This window comes from Anabrus simplex, chromosome 3, assembly GCF_040414725.1.
Source record: "Anabrus simplex isolate iqAnaSimp1 chromosome 3, ASM4041472v1, whole genome shotgun sequence".
Taxonomy (NCBI): domain Eukaryota; kingdom Metazoa; phylum Arthropoda; class Insecta; order Orthoptera; family Tettigoniidae; genus Anabrus; species Anabrus simplex.
This window is the reverse complement of record NC_090267.1, coordinates 261,393,288-261,420,659: the sequence shown is the minus strand read 5'-3', so window position 1 is coordinate 261,420,659 and position 27,372 is coordinate 261,393,288. Positions and strand designations below refer to the sequence as shown.

At 37.6% G+C, this 27,372-nt stretch overlaps 1 protein-coding gene across 1 annotated transcript in view; it reads left to right on the top strand.

Annotated features, from left to right (window-relative positions):
- The window catches only part of Cyfip (Cytoplasmic FMR1-interacting protein Sra-1), a 314,228-nt gene that overhangs the window by 271,671 nt on the left and 15,185 nt on the right, over positions 1-27,372 (top strand). The window contains exon 21 of the mRNA XM_067142996.2: positions 16,079-16,317. Coding sequence (XP_066999097.1) covers positions 16,079-16,317 — 239 coding nt within the window. The remainder of the gene's footprint in view (positions 1-16,078; positions 16,318-27,372) is intronic.

Genomic DNA, 27,372 nt, shown 5'->3' with positions numbered 1-27,372 from the left:
CATTGAAGTCACCCAAAAGAAGCTTGACATGGTGTTTGGGGATTTTGTTTAATTTTTCATCCAGTAGGTCCCAGAAATTATCAACTTCGTCTGGATCAGACTTGTTCTTATTGTTTGTAGGAGCATGTGCGTTAACTAGGGCGTAGGTTTTGTTCGCGCATTTAATTGTGAGTATAGACAATCTGTCATTCACAGGTTCGAAATTTGCAACCGATTTAAGGATCTTGGTTCTAACAGCAAACGCGGTTCCAAGCATCACAGCTCCGTTGAGGATTGCTCTTTGCACTTTGCTCTTGAAAAATCGGTAGCCTTCGGATTCAAAAATCTCTTCATCTGGGTACCGTGTTTCCTGTAGGGCCATTATGGATATCTGATTTTCGTGAAGAGCTTTGGTGAGGGTTTTCAGCTTGCCAGTTTGTGTAAGTGAATTTATGTTGAAAGTTGCTAGAAAGGTTTTAGATTTTGGCCTGAGTTTTTGACTCTTCGGGGTACACCGAGATGCTTCGACTCGTCTCTTGCATGATGTCGAGTCTCCCCCCAGAATCCGAACGAGACTCGTGCGCTGTAGCGTTCACGACGAGGGATTTATCCGAAGATTTACCCCCTGGGGTATGTTTCTTGAAATGTTGTGCCATCATGCTTTTTGACTTGACTTTGCTTTGGACGGGTACCCATCCTTTTACAGCTAGGGTTGTTAGCCCTAGAGGTTGCCTCAAGATGTCTTCTGGCTTCTGGTCATTTACCAGTCTTCGCCGTAACCCTGGCAAGAGACCAGTTTTTTTTTTTTTCACGGTGGTATTTTATTTCCCTACTACCCTCTGACTCTGCTGGCGGCAGAGCCAGCGAGCTTCCCCAATTCCAATGGGACGCGCCCGATGGAGATAACCGGTAAATCCCCACACAGGGATTATTATTATTATTATTATTATTATTATTATTATTATTATTATTATTATTATTATTATTATTATTATTATTATTATTATTATTTACTTAGTTATGTACGGACTTTATTTGGTATGAATCGTGGTCGTAACAAAAATGTGAGGTTATGTCACAACACGTCTGCTGTATGTATATTAATATGAGTTTATTTCATGTAAGAACACTTACTTAATAGTATATAATTTATTATTACCTGTAAATATGGTGTATAAGTCCAGTGTAATGTTGTGCAACACACAGTAATAGTCCAGAACAATGCATCTTGTCACTAGAGTTGTATAGAAAATTCCATTCATTGTAAATAGATTATTGGAGACTCTAGAAATTACGAGAAAACATGTTGTGTCATACTTTTCTTGAACTCGGGCTCTGTTGTTGTGCCTGTATTCACAGGGCAGATGTTGTACTCCTTTGAAACACCTTGGCTTCCCAAACGTCCCATTTATGAGAGGCTTCAGTTTATCCATCCCTGTGGAGTTGGTGCACAGAAAAGCCGTTATCCGGTCTTTTGAGCTTTTAATGTTGTATCTTGACCAGTTGAGAAATATGTCTGGTCGCCTGTTCGCTGTTGCTCACTTAGCACCACCCAGGGATCACGTATAGGGTACTTTAAGGTTAAACTTACGGACGTGCCAATAAAACAGAAGTATGCTGCTTCCATCTAAACAGCAAGATGGCTAAAAAACAATTGCAGGTGTACATTGGAAATCAGTTATTGAGACATAATAGATTCCCTAAACACCTAGGAGTTACGATAGATAGAACACTCTCCTTTAGACAACACCTTCGTAACGTCCAATCCAAAGTAAGAACTCGAAACAACGTAATCCAAAAATTATGTGCTACAGCTTGGGGTTCAACAGCAACTTTACTCCGATGCGCCACTTTGGGACTTGTGTTCTCGGCTGCTGAGTACTGCGCTCTTGTTTGGCTGAATAGCCCTCACACCAACCTCATAGATATGCAGCTCAACACCACGATGCAACTCGTCACTGGCACAATAAGGTCTAAACCCACATATTGTCTACCTATTCTCAGCCATATCTCCCCACCAGATCTTCGACGTAAAAATGCTCTCCTCAGGGAATTTAAGAAATTAATAAATAATCCCCAATTTCCAATACATGACGACATCACCGATGTTCATCTGAATCGTCTAAGATCCCGAAATCCACCAATAAGAACTGCAATAGAACTGAAGAATACCAACTTCAATATTACTAAGGAATGGCAGGGAAGACAAGATACTAGGCCTGAGTCAACTTTGCCACACATAGGATCATCACTGCCACCTGGATTTGAGCTTCCTCAGAAAACCTGGTCTATTCTTAACAGGATACGATCGGGGCATGGTAACTGCACAGATTTCCACTACAAGTGGAAAATAATTCCTACGCCTAACTGCAACTGCGGTGCCTCTAAGCAGACCATCCTGCAAGTTATCAGCGAATCTCCAAAAAGAAAGTACAGTGGCGATATCAGTGACTTTGCTCATGCACTTCCTGAGACAGTTAGCTATATAAATAACCTGGATATATATATATAGTTGTTCTTCAAAATCATTGTGTGTTGTATCTGTAAAGCCATGCACCAAATAAATAAATTTGAGCTTTTGCCCCCAAAACAATTATTTCCCTTGAATTCAAGGGTTTTGTTCGGCATTAATTTGTAGAATAATACAGTTTTGTCTGCATTATAAATACCGTATTTACTGTGTACTAGACCCCTCACGTATTCGACCCCCCTCCCCTGGCTTTTCGAGACAAAGAAAATGAAAAAAATAAATCTCTCATACAAGACTCCCCAACGTAATTCGTCAGAGAAGAACAACGATTCTGCTTCGAGGCGTGCACAAGTCTTGCTGCAGCTCTGATGACAAAGCACAAATTTGTGAATAGTTTCGTCGAATAATGAATAAATTCCCTCCTCTCTCACCCTGTTTAGACTGTACAGCATTGGCTTTCTGAGCTTAAGTTGGTGGATTCGATCTCGGCTAAGTCCAATGGTATTTTGAAGGTGCTGAACTACGTCAGCCTCTTGTAGACAGCTTTATTAACACGTAAAATAACTCTTGCGGGGGCAGAATTCGTGACACAAAAGCGAGAACATTGTTATACAGAATAGTAGAATAGAATGCTCTCACCCCTAGTTCCATATCGCCTGGAACTGGGGACAGAGTAATGCAATCCTTGCTATTTTTTATACAAATACTTTTCTTGTTACAATTAATGTATCTATTACTACATTAAACATTACGATTACTCCTAATCACTATTTACACTCAATCTCTCAATTGTAGTTTTTTAATTTTATTTATTTTTGTCCTAGACATTAACAGTGTTATATTGTCTAAACAACATGTATCTTACCGGTACCCCTATTATTAATTAGTGCAAGTTTTTTTTTTAAGAGTCCAAACAGATTTCTCCTTAGCTTACAATAGACATTATAAATTAACTGAATGACTAAATGAATGAATGACTGCATGTCTGGATGAGTTGCATGATTGGATTGTAATCGTAAAATTGTTTTATGCACACATATTCAATGTGGTTCATTATTATTATTTTCTTCATGTAACAAACACACCGGGACATGTGTGAGAGAGAATGCATTCGTAACTCGGCACACTGACGAATGAAATTGACCTGCCTGTAGCTCATTTCATGTAACTTACTGCATGTGAAATATATAATATATAATGTCATCATCAGCCTTCTATTGAACGAATGCACAAAGACTACATATCGAAGAACCTTCTTTTATTCCTTGAATAATGAGAGACTTTCCGTCTTACTAATAAACGGTGTATAACTTTTATACAAGGTTTATACACCGTTTATGCGAAATTCGTTACTAATAAACCGTGTATAAGCCTCCTATGTATACATCTGTTATAGTTATTCACTGAATTGCTTATACAGTCCAGGACCCTTGTATAAGCGTTGTATAGCAGCGTGTAGCGAAAAAAAAGAAACGAGTGAGCAGTTTATTTTCGTGGTATTTATTGTCGACAGTAATATAATCGTTGTAAAATATTCGACTTATCCATTTAACATTGAACGCACGTTGAAAGAATGACGATAACGTTGATGATCTTCACGATATTTTAAACATAGAAGACATACGGTACCGTACACCATTCAGAGGTTATGGAAGCTAGACATCTATCTTCGTCAAGTAAAACACTTTAAAGAGACGGAATGACAATGAATAACTATAAAAGAAATGATGGTTGGGCTTATTTTTGTGTAAAAATGTGTTACAGCTTAATAGACCTTTGATATTGCGAGTTTATTATACACTATCTGCCCCTACAAAGATCTTTCTTAATTGAGTAGGTACCTACCGTATACAATGGGACATATTCCTCGAGATAAAAAGTGGCATAACTTGAAAACCATACGTAATATGATTTCCATACTTTGTAGTTGAATACGTAGAAATGTGGTGTATAAATGCCTAATAGAAACTTTTTTGATCTAACCTTTCATTTAGCTACAAAACAGGTTTTCCTTTCTCCTGAAAAGTAAGGATTTTGGAATGTGTACCCTTTTCAACTCGCCGATTCTATTACAATTGCTCACGTTTTCCGAACTACCCCAGTTAGGAGCTTTTGATATTTTCTTAAGCTTTTCCATTTCTTTTTTAGCGTCCATTACACAAGCAAGCTGAAGAAATGTTGATATCAATATAAGTCAATTTCCAGCTGTCTCACGGAATGACAATGAATAACTATAAAAGAAATTGTGGTTGGGCGTATGTTTGTGTATTAAGGTGTTACTGCTTAATAGACTTTAAATTGCGAGTTTATTATACATTATCTGCCTCTACAAAGAACTTAGATCTTTCTCATATTTGAGTATAAAAAGGGACATATTCCTTGACATAAAAAATGGTATAACTTGAAAACCGTACGTAATATGATTTCCATACTTTGTAGTTGAATACGTAGAAATGTGATGTATAAATGCCTAATAGAAACTTTTTTGATCTAACCTTTCGTTTAGCTACAAAACAGGTTTTCCTTTCTCCTGAAAAGTAAGGATTTTGGAATGTGTACCCTTTTCAACCCGCCGATTCAATTACAATTGCTTACGTTTTCCGTACTATCCCAATTAGGAGCTATTGATCTTTTCTTAAGCCATTCCATTTCTTTTTTGGCGTTCATTACACAAGCAAGCTGAAGAAATGTTGATATCAGTATAAGCGAATTTCCAGCTGTCTCACTTAGTGTTGCCACTGCCTTTTCGATATGCCGTGCTACTGTGCGACTTTCCGGAAAGTTTTGCTCGTAGATAACCAGCAGAAGCGATCATAAAGGCGGTGAACGTGCGAAATACGTCAGTGAACTGCAGGAAGAGATTCCTACTCCTTCGAACGAGTGTATACGTGCGGTGTAGTAATACAATGCGTATACATCGTTTATTAGTAAGAAAAATGTAAAACGCTTATACAGGGTTTATTCACTGTATAACTAAACAAGAGTTAAACAACGGTATAAGGACTTTTTATTAGTAAGACCCTTTATGTTTACTTCAATGTGTCACTGCGCCAGATTTAATTATTAAGCCATTACTCTTCTGTTATGACACATGGTGTGAATAGTCTGTTACAGATTGTGTCCTTGCTTATATATTGTTTTTATGGCTGATGATATTATATATGTCGAAACCGGTCCCAAAGTTGAATAAAAGCTATTTGTAACATAAACACGTACCTAATTAGTATTGAAGAGGTTGAACCTAATAGATATCTTATCGTTAATCTCAATTCAATACGGAAACATTAAAATCATATCTTTAAATAACGAAGCTTACCAGGCAAAACTCAAGGCCTATCATTATAGGAACCTTAGAATAAAAATCGCGAAAATAGGCAAAGACATTCATTTCTTAAAACAGTGCTTAGAACATAACCTGACTCCTAACTTCCTCAAAGCGAACACCAAAAGATGCCAAAACTCGCTTCTACACAAGAGTACACAGAATAAAGTTAATAAGATATGGATTAAAAACAAAATTAAATTCTTATATAAGAAGAAATCTTTTCTGAACAACCAACTATACGCGGCACACCTTGAAGGAGCATGCCTCCTTTCTAAAGCTCAATGAAACATTTTCCTTGACGAGATCGATAGTAAAATGTTTGAAGAGTTAGCTCAGAAACAACTCATATTAGACAGGAAGCTCAACACACTTAAGGCCAATGCGACGAAAAACCGGAGTACAAAAAGAGAAACAAAAAAGCATATCCATTTAAACAACTCGATTGTAGAATTTCATCCTCCCATTATAAATTTATCGAAAACAGTACCGACAGAACAAGACAGCAAGATTCTAGAAAAAGGTCCAAAACATAATTGGCCGAACACTAACATAACCAATGCCACTACCAAATTAATTATCGAATCAGAAGCAGCTGTTAATAAAATGCCCCTGGAAATACAGATGAAATCAGACTTGATATCAGGAGAAAACTGAATAAAATCCATGCGTCAAAAACAAAACCACCACTTAACATTGGAAACCAAGATTATTCTGTAGAAAGGGAACAGATAAGTAACCTCAAAAAGAAAGTTAAAAATATGAATCTTATTGTCACTAGAGCAGATAAAGGCAACACGACAGTAATAATGGATAAAACTGATTACATTGAAAAAAATGGAAGAATTTTTCGAGAATAGCTCTTTTTCAGTGATAAAAAAAGATCCGACCCAAAAATTACAACATCTCCTGAAAGCAACCCTAAAAAATACGTCATTTTTATTCACAGAACAGGAGAAGACGAAACTAATAACCATGAACCTGGGACTTCCAATAGCGAAAGCTTTACCCAAAATCCATAAAACAGGCATCCCCATACGCCCCATCATAAATTATAGGCCAGGTCCATTTTATAAGCTAACATAATTCATCCAGAAATTTCTGAAAAATAACTATTATTTTATATCAAATAAATCAGTGAAAAATACCATTGAGTTAGTCAAAAAACTTGATGACTTTGAAATGCAACCTTTCTACACGATGCATTCTTTTGACATAACAAATATGTATCCAAGCATCAATACTAAAAAAACCTTTCCTATAATCCAAAACAATCTAAATAAATATAGCAACCTCAGTAAACTTGAGGTTCAGGATTTCATGGAAATCTTGAAATTAGTGGTTAAGAATAATTTCTTCAGTTTCAGTAATTGCATATACCAACAAGATGGCGTAGCTATGGGATCACCGGCTTCAGGAATTTTAGCTGAGATATATATTGACCATTTAGAGCATACAGCAATTAACAACAGCAGTGACTTTGCAAACATAAAATTTTGGGCCAGATTTGTGGATGATACACTCGTTATCCTTGACGAAGGAATTTCTGATGCAGCCACCACTCTTAGCAATTTAAACAATATTGATCTGCAGATAAAGTTCACTGTAGAATCTGAGACCAACAGAAGCATACATTTTCTGGACCTCACATTAAACAGACATCCTTCATCGATAGGATACGAAATTTACTGAAAACCAACACAGACAGTCACTACCAGCAAGAAAAATTCTTTTCATCCCAAAGCACACAAGTATGCTACCTACAACAATATGGTAGACAGGGCATTCAGTATAACACTTAATACAGTAAATCTAAATAAGGAATTGAATACAATCCGCTTCATAGCCAAATATAACGGTTATGACAATGCATTTATAGAGTGCATTATCAACAAACGAAAATTTCGCCTAAGTTCAACTCTAACTAGAGAGAAAATTAAACCTGATTATTTTTCAACCTTCACATTCAACGAAGATATTTACGTAGTGTACCAGTAAAAGAGCCCGGCTTTAAGATTTATTTTCAACGTAAGCATGGAATAGTTCTCAGGGCTAAACTGGATGAATATTAGCTAGGGCTTGGTACAGGAGGCAGGGTCCTATGTACAAGAAAAGTTTGAATCTGATTTGATAAGAGTTTATTCATGTAATGCATATTAAATTGCACATCACCTCATGGTAGATAGGGGTTGTCTTCCACATTGTCCTTTAAATGGCCCGGGTGTCCAGCTCACCAGGCCGCACCAGCTGGAGCACATTCCAGAAGATGCCCAAGTACTCCGTCGAGATGCGGACGGACCATCCAGGTTGGTTGCATGTAATACGCCTCAAATTCCCGATGCTCGTGATGACCTCCGCTGGTTCCTTACGATGTTGAGGGTGATCACATTACCCAAGTACAATGAGGTTGATGCCCACAAAACTCTGAAAATGTGTTCTTCGTCACTCGCAGAATTGATAAGTCAAAGTTCATGAAAACCTTAAATAATTAGTTTTCACACCATTAGTAAAATCACTAGTCAATGTTTATAAAGACTTTCAATAATTCACTCTTTAACACTCATGGAAATGACAAGTCCGTGTTCATGAAGACTTTCAATGATGTTATAGTTCATCAATGGCAAAATTTACAAGTTTTTAAGTAATCACTGGCAAGAATCACAAGTTTATGCTCATGGAAACTTCGAACAAATTTAGAGTTCATCACTCGTAAATATCACAAGTCTTTGAATAATTACTGGCGAAAATTTGAAGTCCATCACTGGTAAATATTACAAGTCTTATTTATAAAGACTTAGAAGAATTCAGAGTTCCTCAACACTCGTAAATATTACAAGTCCCATTTATAAAGACTTGGAAGAATTCAGCACTCGTAAATAAAGACTTCAAGGAAATTCAGAGTTCCCCAGTGAGACTATAAACACACGGAGATAGCCTCCGTCGATTATGGCAGCAAGTAGAGCCACGCTGACTACTCGACTGTCACTGACTGACTGAGATATCAGGCTATATTGAGCCCTCCTTATATTTGGTTTGGGGACATCTACGTCACATATGCCGTGAAGCTTGTTATCTCCTAAATCCCTTGACGGATTTTCTTGAAATTCAAGCATTGCGACGTTTATGTAATTCCCTTTAAAATGACATGTTGATCAAGTCGCTACCACAATTATTATAGGAGTTTTAAATTTTTTCTCCGTCGAATGTTCCGGAAGGTGTGACGCTTGAATCTGGAACATACGAGTTCAGGCTAGCTGCACGTGGCATGACAGGCGGGTGATCTAACTAGCCCCTGCAGCTATGTCACGCATACAGCTGTTCTCAGCTTGCTCGCTCGCTCGTCCTGCTGAATGTAAACAAACCAGGCTTGCACGGAGTAATATGCGTGGTGATAAAATACGATCAAGTCTCAAAAAATATGCATGTACAGGTCGTAACCGGTACAGTAGTTACAAATATTCTGAAGAAACACAACACTAAAATTGCATATCGAACTAACAATAGAAATATGAATATCTTATATAATACCAGCTCAATTAACAAGACTAACATTTATCAAAAATCAGGTGTCTACAGATTCCAATGTCAAAACTGTCAATCCTTGTACATTGGTCAAACAGGGAGGAACTTCAAAATCAGATACATGGAACATGTTAATGCTACAAAATATAATAGATACTCAGCGGTTGGCCAGCACATTCAAGATTCAAAGCATAGCTTCAGCAACAAACAACAAGATATAGAGGTGCTCGTGAATATGGACAAAGGCCCTATTCTTGACGTCACAGAAAATTGCTTCATTCATTTAGACCAGTTCTTCAACTCCAATTTGAATCTGAACGAAGTCTCAGAAAAAACTAATATGCTATTTGATTTTTTAATTAAAGTATTTAAGTATTTTAATCTTCCGAATAGGAGGTCAATATTTACTACGATACACAGTACCCTATCATGTTACAAACCCCCACCACATTGTTCACAAGACCCACCTTAAACCTACTAATCCCCTAACAAGATCTTTTTCTTTCTTTTTCTTCCCCCATCTTCCTCCCCTCCAGACCTACCACATTTTATATCTCCTTCCCACAAGACTAATGTTTTTTACCACTGACTGATTTCATATTCATCAGTATTAAATTTTTATCAGGTATAAATTACAAGTGACTCAAATATGTTCTTGACACTCTGGTTGACGCATATCACATGTGTGTGTTTTAAATGACTCTTTACTTTGGAAGCCTATCGGAGCCTTCTATTGAACGGATGCACAAAGACTACATATCGAAGAACCTTCTTTTATTCCTTGAATAATGAGAGACTTTATGTTTACTTCAATGTGTCACTGCGCCAGATTTAATTATTAAGCCATTACTCTTCTGTTATGACACATGGTGTGAATAGTCAGTTACAGATTGTGTCCTTGCTTATATATTGTGATCTTTTTACGGCTGATGATGACATTATGTATGTCGAAACCGGTCCCAAAGTTGAATAAAAGGTATTTGTAACATAAGCACGTACTTAATTAGTATTGAAAAGGTTGAACCTAATAGATATCTTATCGTTAGATGCCACTTCACCCAAGCTATCCTTGCGTATTCAACAATGGACACCGTCTTCTGTACGCTGCTCGTCAAGCAACGTGGCCGGTTGGAATACGCTTGGATACCAGTTGTTTCTATCATAGTGTAAGAAACATGTTATGGGACAAAGATGTGCCAACGGAAGCAAAGGATACTATGTACAAGATGTATTACGTACCCATAACAACTTACGGAGCAGAAACTTGGACAATGACAAAGAAGGATGAGAGTCGAATACAGGCAGCCGAAATGAAGTTCTTGAGAAGTATGATACAGAAGAGTAGAAGAGACAAAATAAGGAATGAGAAAATCCCGGAAGAAATTGGAGTGGAAAAAATGAATGATAGAATAGAGAAGAGCCGATGGTTTGGGCACATAAAGTGAATGAGCGACGAAAGAATGCCAAAAAAGGTGATGGAAATGCAAATCCAAGGAAGGAGAGGCCGTGGACGACCACGATTGAGATGGAAGGATACCATCCAACGCAGCATTATAGAAAGAAACCTGGACTGGGACACAGTGTTGGAGGAGGAGTGGTGGAAAGACCGAAGAAAGTGGAGAGGAACCATATTTGCCCCTACCCGGCTACAGCTGGATAAAGGGAAATGATGATGATGATGATGATGATGATGATGATGATGATGATGATGATGATGATGATGATGATGAGCAGTCACAGATTGTTTCACGTACCTTCGGTTCCTTGCCTTGTCAGACAACCAAGTGGGGTAATTCCGTGGGTAGTACGACGACCTGAAATAATCTTGGAACTGTGCACTGGCCTGAAGGAAAACACAGACCGTTCGATTTATCGGAGGCTCTGCCTGTCCATTGTTGGCCGATATCCAGGTTCAGTCATCGTTTACACGGATGGTTCAAGGACAGAAACGAAGGTGGGCTGTGCGTTCGTTTTTGACAATGATAGGTTTCTTTTTGCTCTATGCTATCTGTGAAGCTCTGTGGTACGCATTGTCCGATGAGTGCCGACGCTTTCTTCTGTGTACTGACTCCTTGAGCTCGCTACAGTCTGTTGATACCTGTTTCCCTCGGCACTCTCTGGTGCAGCAGATCCAGGACCTGCAGGCCACTCCTCTTCCAAATAAGCTGAGAGCGATAAAAGGTACAGTGAAGGTATGGAGGACTTCCCTTCGGGCTTCCCGGAGAGTAGCAGTGGTATTATGTCGTCTTTGGATCGGGCACTGTATACTAACGCACTCCCATTTATTGAAAGGAGAACACCCTCCGGTGTGTACTTGCGGCGATCATCTTACCGTGGTACACATCCTTACGGAGTGCGTGGACCTGATCGGTCTGTGCCGTAGTGTAAAACTCCCGCGTACCATTTCCCTCATCTTGCGCGATGATGAGCTGGCCACAGACCTCGTCATCCTTTTTATGAGGGATAGTGGTCTTTTTTTATTGTGTATAGTGCTGTCCTTTGTCGTAGTGTATTTGTGTTAACTGTGCTTTTATCCTATTGACTTCATTTTAGTTTGTGTTGTGTATTTGAATGTGTTATTTTAACTTCTAAGTTGAATTTTATATATATATATCTGTATTCCAGGCAATGCCTTATTCCTTTGTCACCTGTATTTTCTATTATTTTATTAGAAATAAGGCATTGGGAATTAGATCCACTGATTGTTTTAATCTCATAACCATTTTTCATCACCATTGTTTTAAAAACTCCAGTCAGTGGATACATTTCAAAATTTTAATTATATCATGTGTCATCCATCTCGTTTCATTAGGGGCCGATGACCTTCGATGTTAGGCCCCTCTAAACAACAAGCATCATCATCAGCATCATCATCATCTTCTCTTCTCTGTCATCTTTATTTCCAGGGCTTGTCGTGGCAGTCTTTCTTCTTTCATCCTCTTGACATGACCAAACCACCTCAATTTGTTCTGTTCCAGTTTTTCATTTTGCTCTTTTTGTATGTCGTCATTTCTCACTTTGTCTCTCCTTGAGTCTTCTATTCCCACCTCCTCTCGGACTTTTTCAATCCTGAATTTGTCCTTCCTGGTCTTCTGTATCATGATGTGTAGGAACTTCATTTCTGCAGCTTAGAGTTTCGAGTTGTCTTGTCTCGTTAACGTGGTGGTTTCCAAGCTATACGTGAGGATGGGTGTATAATATGATTTATATAATGTCATCTTTGCTTTTAATGGTACTAGTTTATACCACAGCAGTTGTCTTACTTGGTGGTAAAATTGAGTTGCTAATTAGACTGTCCACCTCATACTTTGCAAGTTTGTGTTTTGATACTATACTACCCAAGTACTTAAACGTTGGAACACTGTCCAGTTTGGTGTCATTTATTCTGATTTGTGATTTGTCATCTCCCCACTGTAACTTCGTCACCACTGTCTTAGTCTTTGTTGATATTTAAATCATACCTCTTAAACTCTTGACTCCATTTCTTCAGCTTTTTCTCCACATCATTTTCGGTTTCACCCCAGATCACCACGTCGTGTGCAAAGATGAAAGCTTGCAAGTCCTGCTGCTCCTTCCTTTTTAGAGCCTTTATTATGGCATCCATCACAATGATAAATAACAGGGGTGACAAAGCACTGCCTTGCTGTACTCCTCTCATCGTTTCAAACCATCTGGACAATGTGCAACCCACTTGCACACAATTTCTGCTTTTATCATACAGCATCTTCACTTTTGCCATAAGAATGTCATGAACTCTCAGATATTTTAGGCATTTCCTGATATGCTACCTCGGTACGCTTATCATAAGCCTTTTCGATGTCTAGGAATAGTAGAAAAAGTGGTTTCCCTTTTTTCCCAGTGCTTTTCCATTAACATCCTGACAGCAAAGATAAGGTCTGTAGTTTTTCTTCCAGGTCTAAAACCATATTGTTCCTCTTCCAATAAAGGGTCTACAATTTCTCTTAATCTACTCTCTAAGATTTTTTCCAGAAGTTTTAGACCATGAGAGAGCAGAGTAATTTCACGGTAGTTAATGCATTTGGAAATTCTAAATTCCCATGGAGGGAATTAGATATTTTTCCACCAATAGAGCAGATCAAAAATTAGATGTATGGCTTTTCAGGCGTTTGCTCTATTAACCAGCATTTCGTCTTAGGTCTGACACTAGACTCGTCAGAGTGGGATGTTCCGTCTACTTACCTTCTTGAAAAGAGATACGATTATACCCTTCTTCTAGTCTTCTGGGATAGTGTTTTCCTGCCATACTGTGTTAAGGAGTTAATATAATCAATGGACTGCTGGAGTTCCTGCTGTTCACAACATAACTTTACTTAACTCATCCACTCCAACTGCTTTTCCTTTCCTCATATTTTTCATGGACTTTTCTATCTTCAGCCGTGTAATTGGGGGTTCTATGCTTCTACTTTCCTCATTACTACTACAGGGTTCCTCACTGCTTGATGTAGTGCTCGCTATTCCATTTAAGAGATTATCAAGAAAGGTCTTAATTTCATTCCTGATTTCATCATCTTCTCACACTAAGGTTCCGGTTTCCCCTTCTATTGCCTTTATATCCTCTTGTTCACACCTTCTGTTCTTGACTACCCTGTACAATAATTTCCTATTTCCTCTGCTGTCTAATTCCAATTTATCCACAAACTCATTCCATGCTTTTTCCTTTTCTCTTCTCTTACTACCCTCTTAACTATGAGTTTCCTTGTTTTATAAAGTTCCTGTAGTCTATTAACCTTGGCTTACTTGGTCTTGGATGGTTTTTTGTTTTTCTTTATCTAGCATATTTTTTGCTTGGTTTCTTGCTTTAATTGCTGTTCTGACTTTGTCGTCCCACCAAGGTGTCTCTTTTACCTTCTTGGTCGATCCTGTTAACCCATAGAGTTCTTTAGCTTCTCTCACAAATGTATCCTTAAAAATTTCCCACTTTTCCTGTCCGTTGTTGTTTCTCCTTGTGGTAGGTTTTGTTGTATTCTATTCTGATATTCATCCTGGAACTGAGCTTTTTCTAATTTCCATGTCTTTATTTTTCATTTCTTCTTTGTTTTCTTCTGAATTTCATTTGTCATATGGCCCTAGTCCATGATCAGTAATCTATGGTTGCTGTCCATATGTTTGCTGAGAATGACCTTGACATCAGTCAGCCATTTCCCCTCACCTTTGTTTGTGATGACATAAACGATCAAAGATTTATGTTTGCATTCCCAGCTATACCTTGTTATTTTGTGGCTCTCCTGTCTTTTGAAGAAGATGTTCTTGATGATCATACCATTTCTTCTACAAACATCGATCTTTTGTTCACCTTCTTCATTTCTGTTTCCAAACCTATGTGGCCCAACGATATCCTCACAGCCTTGTCTGTTTGCTCCAACTTGTGCATTTAGTTCTCCAATAATTATAACGTTTTCGTCATTGATTACATTATCTAAGTCTTGAAGTAATTTTTTTTTTAATCATCAGCACTGCATCCAGTCTGTGGGGCATACACTTGTACAGTCATGTAATTTGTTGACTAATTGTATAGATAATTTTATGATCCTGCCGTTCCATTTTTGGCCTCCTTTTCCAGTCCACACCAATAAAATTTGTAGCTGCCTCTGAGAACCTTGCTACCTGTCTTTCTCCATTTCGTTTTGTTCAGACCCAATATAGATATATTATCATATAGATATGTTTCTCCTTTGCATCATATCTATGAGTTCTCCGGTCTTACCATTTAGGGCCAATATATTCATGGTCCCAGTTCGTACTTTTCTCTTCTTGCAAATCCGTCTATCATCGGAACTGTGTTGACCATCATACCTGATATATCTGCTCAAAGACTGTGTCACATTAGGTAATAACTTCGATCCGAGGCCCTTTTTATGTTTGAAAGCGATAAAAGACAGTAACCACTGGCTTGCTGGGCATATCATGGATCTTTGTGCAAGTGTTTGGTTTTGCACTAGATGGTCAGTGCCTGACAAGCATTTCCTCATGTCAGTTAGATCTATGGCTTACCTGCCAATACTCAGGAGGCTGACTGCAGTGGTTGCCCACTGGGCGATGGGGTTGCCACATCCGTACGCCTAATGACTAACCTCAAATGATGGTATATATTTCCACGGGACAAAGCTTGCAACTGTGAACCATTTCAAATATCTTGGCATCACTTTTCAGAATCGCGGTGATACATTCACAGTACATGTGTGATACATTTTCAATACTATGAACAGTGCCTGTGACATCAGTTTTTTTTTTTTTTTTAAATTGTTAAACAATGAAAATTGAAAGTTATCTTAAACCGAGTGAGTTGGCCGTGCCGTTAGGGTCGCGTAGCTGTGAACTTGCATTCGGGAGATGGTATGTTCGAATTCCACTGTCGGCAGCCTTGAAGATGGTTTTCCATGGTTAACTACTATTGAATAGGTGGTTTCGATAAATTAATTGTTTAACATTTAATAATTGAATTTCAATATGGTCAAAATGAAAATAATCACTTGTAATCCAATTTCACACCAGGTAAATGTTGCGGCTGTACCTTAATTAACGCCATAATTGCTGTCTTCACAATCCAGTCCTCTCCCATCCTTGCACTGCCGAAAACTTTCTGTTAAACCACTAGCAAAAACAAAATTAAAAAGTAAGTTTGCTTGGTTAAGCCAATTGTATGTAGATCATAATGAAAGTTGCCAGCACTGTTCAGAACAGTATCTGCAGAAAAAGCTACAAATATTCTAAGGTATTAATATCTTTGTAGTGTTTTTATTTTTAATGCTTTTATTTTTGTGCAGCAAGCCTTGATTGCCCGAGAAGGAGACCTGCTCACCAGAGAACGCCTATGTTGTGGCTTGTCCATCTTTGAAGTGGTGCTGAGCCGCCTCCGAAGCTTTCTTGATGACCCTATCTGGGTTGGACCCCCACCTACAAATGGTGTTATGAACATAGATGAATGTACAGAATTTCATCGACTCTGGTCTGCCTTGCAGTTTGTTTATTGCATACCTGTGGGTGATACAGAATTCACAGTTGAGTAAGTATGACGTATTTTAAGTTTCATAAAACCATTCAGTTGGAAACCTTGGTTTATCATTCATTGGAGAAAACTGATTTTGACTAATGGAAATGAGGAAATTTATAGATGCAGGATAGTATAAAAAAGCATAGTTTAAAGATAAGTAAGAATTTGAACTTCTCTCATTAAGTTTGTTTCCTTATCTAATTATCATCATTTATAGCCAGAGTAATGTGCCTTCTTAGGAAATAGTAAAACATAACAAACATCCTTCTTGGGTTCTTGGAAAGTCATTGGATTTTACAGTTTTTAAACGTAAGTTACGCAAGAGAGAACATGTAGAATAATATCATGCGGTATGATTGTGTCGAGTGTCACTGAAAATTCCAGCAACTGGAATAAAGTTAAATGCCTGCTAGTTTAGCTAGCTGAGATCAGTTTCTCCAATCACATATAGTGATATTCTAAATGCTGAAATAAGAAAGCTAACAGGACGATATATCCGTATTTCTCCAAATCCAAGACAACATTTTTTCCTCAGAATCTCATGTGAAAAATCAAGGGCCATCTTGCATTCGCAACCCAACAGTAATGAACACCACTGGCAGTTACCACGGTAACCACACTGCTGCTTTTAACCCCCCATGCACATACACAAATCTCGTTGACAATCAACGCCTGCCTCTTTATTATACATCACTAGCATCGGCAACCAGTTCTACAGTGCCTCTGTGTAACGTCACTGGATCTTAGAAAATAGTGAAGAGAGAATGAAATTCTATTAGCCTCTACAAAACGTTTCTCAAATCCGCAGAATGGCATCAAAACAGGCGAGCCTTCAAATTGTTAGAAAGGCCACGGTTACTCAGTGGCAGAGTTTTATAAACATCGGGAATATTTTCGTGGTAAATCATCATATTGTAAAGATATGTGGAACAGATATTGCCAGCAAATTTTCAATGGGTTCTTGTCGATATTATGATGCCGATTTTAAGTTAATGGTTATTAAACACGGGGTAATGAAGAATAATTGTGCAGCTGCAAGAAAATACGGCAGAGGCCTAACTAAAGGCGTTAGCATGAAGACAGCTTAAAAAATGCATACTGTACAAAAAATGTGCGCAAAAAATGCAAGGGTGAAATGGCCGTACAGCGGCGCAATGAACTCGTTCGTTGACCTTCAACATCCGCCTATATATCACTAGCCACTGAAGTCGGCTGAACCCGGTATGTGAGATGTGCAGGTAGCGGCAGCCGGTTGTACGTCACGCTGAGTAAAGGTAACAGTTTTATAGACAGCAGGAATATTTTCCCGGTGGATCGTCGTATTGCAGAGACGGGTGGAACAGGTATTGCCAGCAAATTTTCAACGTGTCCTCTTTGATATTATGGTGCCAGTTTTAAGTTAATGGTTATTAAGCCTGCGGAAATAAAGAATAATTGTGCAGCCACAAAAAAATTACGGCATAACTATAGCCAGTGTTCAGTGTTGGCGTGAAGACAAAGATAGTCTAATAATGCGTACTGTACAAGAAAGGCATTAATATGATTTTACCAAGCACATGTTAAGCTTGATTAATTTTTTTTTTAAGGAAAAAGTGGGGGTCGTCTTGCATTCAAAGTCATCTTGGATTCAGAGAAATATGGTATATGTGTAGGAAACACATGGAAAGCAGTAACGTACCGTGCATGCACGCGTGGATAGAGTACTCATAAAAGAAAGCCCCATGGTCACTTTCGGGCACCCACCACACCAAAACTCGAAAACATTCTTACTCGCTATGAATCGAACCAACCCCCGCCCCTTTGTGGCTATTTCCCATGTGAACATAACCACTGCAAGATGTGCCACCTACACACACACCCAGCACCACTTTCATCAGTAGCATCATCAGCAAATCTTAAAAGCTTAGCGCTGCTCACTTTGTAGAAGAGGTTTGCTCAAGTTTGGTGTTGTCTGCAGCTGATGCAGTCGAACCCATCACCTCCAGTTCGAACATTGCTCAAATCAGACAAAAACATTTCCCAAAGAGAGTTACACTCTCCGAGGGTAAAAAGAAAGCTCAAAGGAGGTGTATAGTCTGCTTCAAAGTCTCACACACTGCACCGAGCTTGATAGCTGCAGTCGTTTAAGTGTGGCCAGTATCTAGTATTTGGGAGATAGTCGGTTCGAACCCCAATGTCGACAGCCCTGAAGATGGTTTTCCGTGGTTACTCATGCTGTGGCTGTACCTTAATTAAGGCCATGCCTGGTTTCTTCCAACTCCTAGCCCTTTCCTATCCCATCATCGCCGTAAGACCTATCCGTGTCGGAGTGGCGTAAAGCAGATTGTAAAAATATATATATATATCTATCACACTGCAATGCATTATGAGAAATTAATCAGTGTTTCATGTACAATACAGTGTTGTTGTTTTTTTTAAATGATTACTTTGTAGTAATTTTTGTTGGTGTTTTTTTTTTTATAGGCAGAAATGGGTCTCTTTTTTTTCATGTAAACTACTGTTCGTTTTTGGCTCAATTCAAGCCTGCAAATGTTAAACCAATAAAATGCAAATAGGCATGCATAAATTGTAAAGTTCCCTGAATCCAACAGCATTATATTTTTGGTTCTAACTTTAACCTCTTCAGTTTGTAAGAGAGTGACAAAGTTCCTACCTTTACAATACAGTTTTCTTCAATTTATTTACATTGATTAGTACATGTTTCATCCCAGAATATTGGAAATCATCAACTAAAATGTGAATAAGATTTAAAACTAAAAACAAAAGCTATCATAGAGCAAAACATTAAGCTATAACTATGTTGAGGCTAAAATGACAAGTTCATGTCAGTTAAAAATGTCTTCACTACTCATTTCCTTCTTCTCTCCCTTCCTAAGATTCTTTACTACTGTCCAGAAGGCTTTCCCTGCTGCTTGACCTAGCCTTTCCAGCCTATTACCAAAATCTTCCCAAGACATCCTTTTCTTTTTAACAGCTATTTGTTTTGCTCTGTTTCTTTCATCTACATCTGTCTGCATCTGCCCTTGTTTGAGGCCATTTCTGATATGCCTTCTTTGTATGTGTACAAGCTGCTCTCACTTCATCATTCCACCAAGATGTTTGCTTTTTCCCCATCCTTACCCACAGTTGTTCCTAGGCATTTCCTTGCTGTTTTTACTACAGCATCCCTGTATGCCACAGATTTCTTTCTATATCCTGAACCTGCTTAATGTCCACTGTTTGGAACTCACTAATCATATCCATGCACTTCTAATTTCCTCGTCCTGAAGATTTTTTACCCTTATTCGTTTGCAGATATGTTTCACTTTCTCTATCCTAAGCCTAGAGAAACTTAGTTCACTATAGATCACATAGTGGTCTGTATCATTGAAAAATCCCCAGTAATCGCGTACATTCCTAAAAGATTTCCTGAATTTGAAGTCAGTCATGATATAGTCTATTATGGATCTGGTACCCCGGATGCAAGTGTGAAAAAACTTATATAACTTGAAAACAATATTCTTTAACCCGTGAGTAAATGATGCAAGTATTGGGCTTGAATTATTATTATTTTTATGATTATGATTTATGAATATCTGGAAGGCCATATACAGGACAAACAAGTTGTGATCATAGGAGATATGAATGCCCAAGTAGGTCAGGAAAAAAAAGGAGATGAAGAGATTATAAGTCCATTTGGATATGGGAAGAGAAACAAGGCTAGAGATATTTTGGTAGATTTTTGTAGAAGAAATGAGCTGATCATTGGTAACACATGGTTTCGAAAGAAAAACAGTCAGAAGATAACAAGATATAGTTGGGATAACAAAATGAAAACTCTGATAGATTGCATTTTGGTCGAGAAAGATAACAGAAAAATGAATCCCAAGTGAATCTTTCGAAGGAGATCACAGAGTTGTGATAGCTAAGTTAAAAATGGGAAAGATACAAAAGATGATGAGATTAGGCAGAGAAAGCTAATGGTGTGGAAATTGCAGGAGAAGGAAATAAATGAAAGAGTTCCAGACACACAATAAAACAAGTATACCTAAGGAAGACATCGGAAGGGTCGAAGAAGAATGGGCATACTTTAAAACCATCATGATTGGGTGTGCAGAAAAGACCTGTGGAAGAGTATCAGGAAGGAAGAAAGATCAAGAAACGCCCTGGTGGAATGACAGGGTAAAAGATATAGTTAAAAGGAAGAAACAAGCTTGGAAAAGATGGCTGAGAAACAGAACAACAGAATGCAAAACAGAATGCAGGCACTGCGAGAAAGAGTGCTCCAAGGTGGTTCAAGAAGAGAAAAAGAAATGCTGGCAAAATTTCACTGAATCTCTACAAGAAGATACAACCGGAAACAAAAATATCTTATTCCAGTGGGTTAAAAAGAAGAAAAACCCAGGTGAAGGTGCTAACTTCATTAAAAATGAACAGGAGGAAGTGGTGACACAGAAGCAGGATGTATTGCAGAGGAGAAGTCGAAGAACCAGATTTAGTGCAGATGGAAGATAAGAAAAATGAGGTGTCCATAGCAGAGATTGAGAGGGCCACTAAAAAAATGAAACGAGGCAAGGCAGCTGGAATTGACGAGGTCACCACAGAAATGATAATAACAGCAGGAATAGTTGGTCTACAGTGATTGTGTAGACTCTTCAGACTGATATGAAGAGAAAAGACTGTTCCAAAAGAGTGGACGAAAGGGGTCATTATACCAATTTTCAAGAAAGGAGACAGGAAGCAATATGAAAATTACAGAGGAGTGACACTGATACCTCATACAGCTAAGATCCTTGAAAGAATCTTGGATAGACGAATAAGAGACAGAGTAGAGAGAAAATTTGCAGAACACCAGTATGGATTCGGAAGAGGCAGGTCCACATTTGACCCAATATTTACATTGCGTCAAATGATGGAAAGGTATTGGGATTATGGAAAGGATATGGTAGTAACGTTTCTAGATATTGAAAAGGCATATGACAAGTGTCCCAAGGAATTTGGTATGTAAAACATTGACAGAGGCATGGATTGGGAATGAAACAATGCAGATGGTAATAGTACTGTATCAAAATTGCGAAAGCTGTGTTAGAACCAAAGTGGGTCAAACTGAATGGTTCAGAGTTGAGAGAGGCTTAAGACAGGGAAGTGTATTGTCTCCCTTACTCTTCATTATCATCATGGATAGAATCCTGTATAATATCAAGGAGAAGATGATGGGCAAGCAAGTAAAGTCTATCCTCTTTGCTGATGACATTGTAGTTTGGGAAGATAATGAAGTACAGACACAAGTTGATGTATCGAATGAGGAGATTAGAAATTTTGGAATGAAGATTAGTACTATGAAAAGTAAGACTTTGATCATGACAAGAGGTAACAGAAAATCCAGGGGAGTGATAAAAATAGGAAATGAACCTCTTGAAGTAGTAAAATGTTTTAAATATTTGGGCAGCGTGATATCACAAGATGGAAATTTTGATAGAGAAATTGATTTAAGAATGCAGCAGTCTGCAAGTTTCTACCAGTGTTTGAGAGACATTGTATGGAACAAAGATGTGCCCGTGAAGTGCAAGAAGGTTTTATTCTCATCCTATTATAAACCTATACCGACCTATGCTTCAGCATCCTGGACGTTAACTAAGCAGAACCAAAGTAAGATACAAGCAGCTGAAATGAGGTTCTTGAGGAGCATACAGAGAAAGACAAGACGAGATAGAATACAAAATGAGGAAATAAGGAGAAACATGAGAGTGTGTAAACTTCAAGAAGAGATTGATATAGCAAAGCTAAAATGGTTTGGACACATGATGAGAATGCCAGGAGAGAGAATACCAGAGAGAACATTCATGGATACAGAGACTGGAAAGAGGCCTAAGGGACGTCCTAGAATGAGATGGAGAAGCTCTGTTGTGGACTGTATTGCAAATAAAGGAATTGATAGCAATAAAGTACTAGAAGAGGAATGGTGGAAAGATTGAGTACCCTACCCAGAGAGAATCTGGAAAAGGGAATGGATGAAAAAGAAGATTATTATTATTATATTATTATTATTATTATTATTATTATTATTATTATTATTATTATTATTATTATTATTATTATTATTATTATTATTACTTGTGATGTATAGCTGTAAAGTGTTCATATCCACTTATTGGTATTGTTATCATTATTATTTATGATCACATTGTTTGTGAGGTTATGTCATCAAAGATGTGTTGTATATAGAGATATATATAGAGATTTATGTGAGTTTAGTTAATGTAAGAACCTGTAATTAATGGTATATAATTTATTCTTGCCTGTATATATGGTGTGTAATCCACAACAGTATTGTGCAACACAGTGTAATATTCAGAATTACACTAGGTAAGACAAGAACGATATAGAATATTCTTTACATTATATCTAGGCTTTAGGCACTCTAGAATTTATGAGAAGGTATTTTGTAACATATCTTTCTAGAAGCCTGGCTAGGCACATATATAAGGAGGTGGTCTTGATGGTAGAGACAAGTTATTGTTTAGCAGGAGTTACGGTTTAACAGAAATTGTACTTGTGACCTCGTGTTGTGGACGACATGCTAATAAGCAATGCTAAAAAGAGAAAGATGTTCCACCTATTCATTACAATAACACTGTTGCACGAATCAATGTAGCAACACATTTAATTTATTATGGTACCGGTTTCGACATTTGTCCATGTCATCATCAGCCTACACAAAAATGGCAAGAAGTCAACACAATTGTAACACTTATGACACTTTTCTTGAATTAAAATAGAAGTTCATGTAGAGGTTCTTGAGCACTCTTGCTGATCTTGAGGTTGTGAATTATGTGAATTATACTGCATCATGTTCAATAATGGATCATCATATTGGTATTATAAATTTACTCATTCAGGACAAATATTTTGTGTTCCCTATGGGAGTCAACATCTATATCTACTGGATACTGGCCGCACTTAAGCGACTGCAACTATCGAGCTTGGTCCTAATAAATTGAAGATAGAACTTAACTACATAAGGAGTCTAGCCAAACTGAATGGATTTAAAGTTGAGATGGTCAACCGATTAATTAAAAAAATCAGAAATAGGTTGTCTACAAATCTGGGACCAGACAGAACCATTTTTTGTTGGGAAATTTTACCGTTAAAGGAAAAAAGTTGTTATTCAATATGAATTCTAATATCCTCATGAATTCATCCACTTTCAACCTGCTGAGGCCGCTGTGTTTTGAAATATTATTGTAAATGATTTTGACAGTTTCTTTTATATGAATATTAGGGTATATATTGACTACATCGAATGAGCACATTGCTTGATTGGGTTTCAAGGCAAACTTCTTTAGGATGTCGCAAAAATTAATCGAGTTCTTCAAAGATTGTTTATTATTAAAAATGTAGTGTGTTGTTGTTGTGGTTTTTTTTTTTTTAATAGGAAATTGTGGATCTATTTAAATACCTTATAAGTTAGTGAGATCCTTTAAGGTTCTGTCCACAGCCTTTGCATGTGCTCTTTGGCTCATGGTGCATTCATCCCATGTAATCAATGACGCATCTTGTAGTAATTTACCAAGAGGCCCATTTTGAGGATAGAACATGTGGATCGTTGCTCTAGAGATATGGATAGCGGAAATGAGTAGTTTTTCCATCACGTAAGAGAGTTGCAGCAATTCCTGACAAAGCAACTGCTATCATTATCTTCCCTGATTGTCTTATCTTAGCAAGTATTAAATTTGTGAGAAATGTGTTCCCCATGCCTCTTGGCGCGTCCAAAGTAAACTTGTCCTTTGCTATAATTCATGCTATCTACTACAGTCTCAAAAGCATGTCTTTGATCTGGACTAATTTTGGCACATTTTTATTGACAAACACTGTCAAATCATTGGTATTATACTGACGTACCATTGTGTCTATACTATTATTCTGTGTACGAATAGAGGAAGGTAATCCAAAATCACTTAAACTTTTATCATTTAATTCATTTCTATTTGTATCGAACCTTCGTTATAAATATCTTCACTGAAAGGTAAAGTCTTGATTTTGCTGTCTGATTATGTGTCTAATGTCTTCACATAAATAGCTTTTAAATTATCCCATAATTTCAATGGTTCCAATGGCTGGCAAAATAAAAGTGTGACTACAAACAACTCTCTGTTTTGTTGAGCATTGCGAAAACAAAGCTTCTCTTAGAGTATTTTCCCAATGGTCATCGTTTTCTAGCAAACCTCTGTCATGGCAAGCTGCTTGATCTCTTTGACAACTCCATTTGAAGTTTTTTGGTACTCTAATGAGGTTGGACCACATACGTGATGTAGTAATATTCTAATTCATAAGTTATGAATATCATTATGGTCCATATTGACAATTGATCACTATCAAAGGGTAGGGAAAGGTCCACCTATTCAATACCATTAGCTTAATATACTGTAGTGTCCTATATAATTGGTACTAGTTTCGACCCTACATACATTGGGTCATCCTCAGCCATGATCTAATTGGGAACATATGTTTACATACAACCAATAATAAAGAATACAATTTGGTATGTCTTAATTTAAAACTAAGTCTTGAACATTGATGACGTCAGACTACACATTTAAAATTGAAACCAAAATGACACATTAAAACTGTCGTGGTTGGTGTTGAACTATATCAATGTACTTATAGTAACCCAGTGTTGATGTAGCCACAAAGACGCACACAAAATGCTGTCAGTTGGTACACTTATTTATTTAGAACTTGTATATAATTACACATTAAACACGCACATAACCTAATCAACTGCCGTCGCAAACAAAACACTCACATTGTGTTTTGTGGTCTGGTACAAGTTACTGAGTGGACTGTATAACGGTTTGAATTTAGTTGCGCTGGCACAAATAATCACTCGGATCTTTATAATGCATAAAATATAATTCATGTTGGTTTATTAACATTGAGTATGTACACTTAAACACTTAACAATAGAATTACATGATAAAATGAAACTCCACGTAGCTATGGAGCTTGATGTTCGTGAGGCATCTTAGCATTACTCGAATGACGCGTGTATCACACCATGTTGTCTTACAAGTATCTGAGACGCTCTCACCGGAAGTCAACCCCAGCGTCCCGGGAACACATTGCTGGAGGCGCGTGCTACCTGAAAGGTGCTGCACTCTGATGAGCAACTATTGTGATACACAGTAACACATTGGAAACATCAACAAACCACAGTTTTTAACAATTGTCTATCACTAAGCACATGGAGATTGCAACCTTGAAACAGTTAACTGCTGACTGCTTATAAGCATGTCATCCACAACACGGGGTCACAAGTACATTTCTTGTTAAACCATAACTCCTACTAAACAATAACTTGTCTCTACCATCAAGACCACCTCCTTATATATGTGCCTAGCCAGGCTACTAGAAAGATATGTTACAAAATACCTTCTCATAAATTCTAGAGTGCTTAAAGCCTATATATAATGTAAAGAATATTCTACATCATTCTCGTCTTTCCTAGTCTTATTCTGAATATTAGAATGCGTTGTACAATACTGTAGCGGATTACACATCATATATACAGGTAGTAAAAAATATATACTATTAATTACAGGTTCTTACATTAACTAAACTCACATAAATATATATATATACAACACATGTTTCATGACATAACCTCAAAAACAATGCGATCATAAATATAAATAATAATAATAATAATAATAATAATAATAATAATAATAATAATAATACCAATGCTAATAATTGGATGTAAACACTTCATAGCCATACATCACAAGTAATAATAATAATCATCATAATCATAAAAAATAAATATTAATTCAAGCTTGATACTTGCATCATTTACCCATGGGTTAACCCTTTCAAGGTTAGGTTTTATACACGCTGACATACCCCACAATTTAGGTTTTTACAGGCACATAAATAAACCTCTCTACAAATAGCAAAACACGCTCATGGGACACTATATTCACAAAAATGGATAAAATACAGGTGAATGAAATTGAAAACAACAATATCACACAATTTACCTGTTAAAAGTTTGTTTTTTTTGGTATGATATTCCTCAAAGCATAGGACTGGGCACAGAGTTTTGTTGCAGTCCTTGCACTGGTAAATTGTTCTCCTAGTCTTCTTCTCTCTTCTTGCAGTGTGTGCACACACGTGGCACACTCTGGATGGCGGTTTCCCTCCTGGTTGGTTTGGGGGAATAACAGAAAGGAAATGTCGGTGGGTTAACCTTGCAGGTGTATCACCATTTGAAGGTCGGCATCCAGTAGGTCGCATTCTCTGCTAGTGATCGGATGACTTCCATTCTGAACGCCTTATGAGGTCTCTTTAGTCCTTTTAAAACCCTTTCCAAAATGAAGCTGTTCAGAATTACAATCTCCAACAGGTGGAAGAATAGCCTTTTATACCATTTTATGGATTTTCGTGATGGCTGCACACCCGTAATCATCTGGTCGGATCTATCAACTGGTCCCATTTTCTGGTTGTAGTCCTGAACAGACACTGGGATAATTCTCCGTTGTCCTGTGGCTCTTTCAGTCTTGCCTGTATCAACCATTCCACTAGTATGAGCAGTTGTGAGCATGTTTACTTCCCTTCTATCCATCCATTTGACAGCAAGAAGATTTGAGGTATGCCTCTCTTCCACCTCACCTCTTCGCAGTTTAGTAGTCGAACCTGGCATTCCCCTTCTGTTTTTCCTCACTGTTCCACAGGCATGAGTACTCTGTGCATGCAGAGCTTCTAGAAGTTCTGGACTGGTGTAAAAATTGTCAATATAAAGTGTATGTCCCCGATTGAGATATGGTTTCATGAAAGTGAGGACAACAGAAGCAGAAAACCCTATCTGTGAATCTTCAAGTTCTGTTGTGGCTCCAGTATATACAATAATATCTAAAACATATCCAGTCTCACAGTCACAAAGTACAAATAACTTCACACCAAATCTACTTCTTTTTGAGGGAATGTATTGCTTGAACGCTAAGCGTCCTTTGAACAGAACTAGACTTTCATCGATGCATAAATCTCTAAAAGGTTGAAATATGGCAGGGAAAGTTTGTTTCAGGTGCT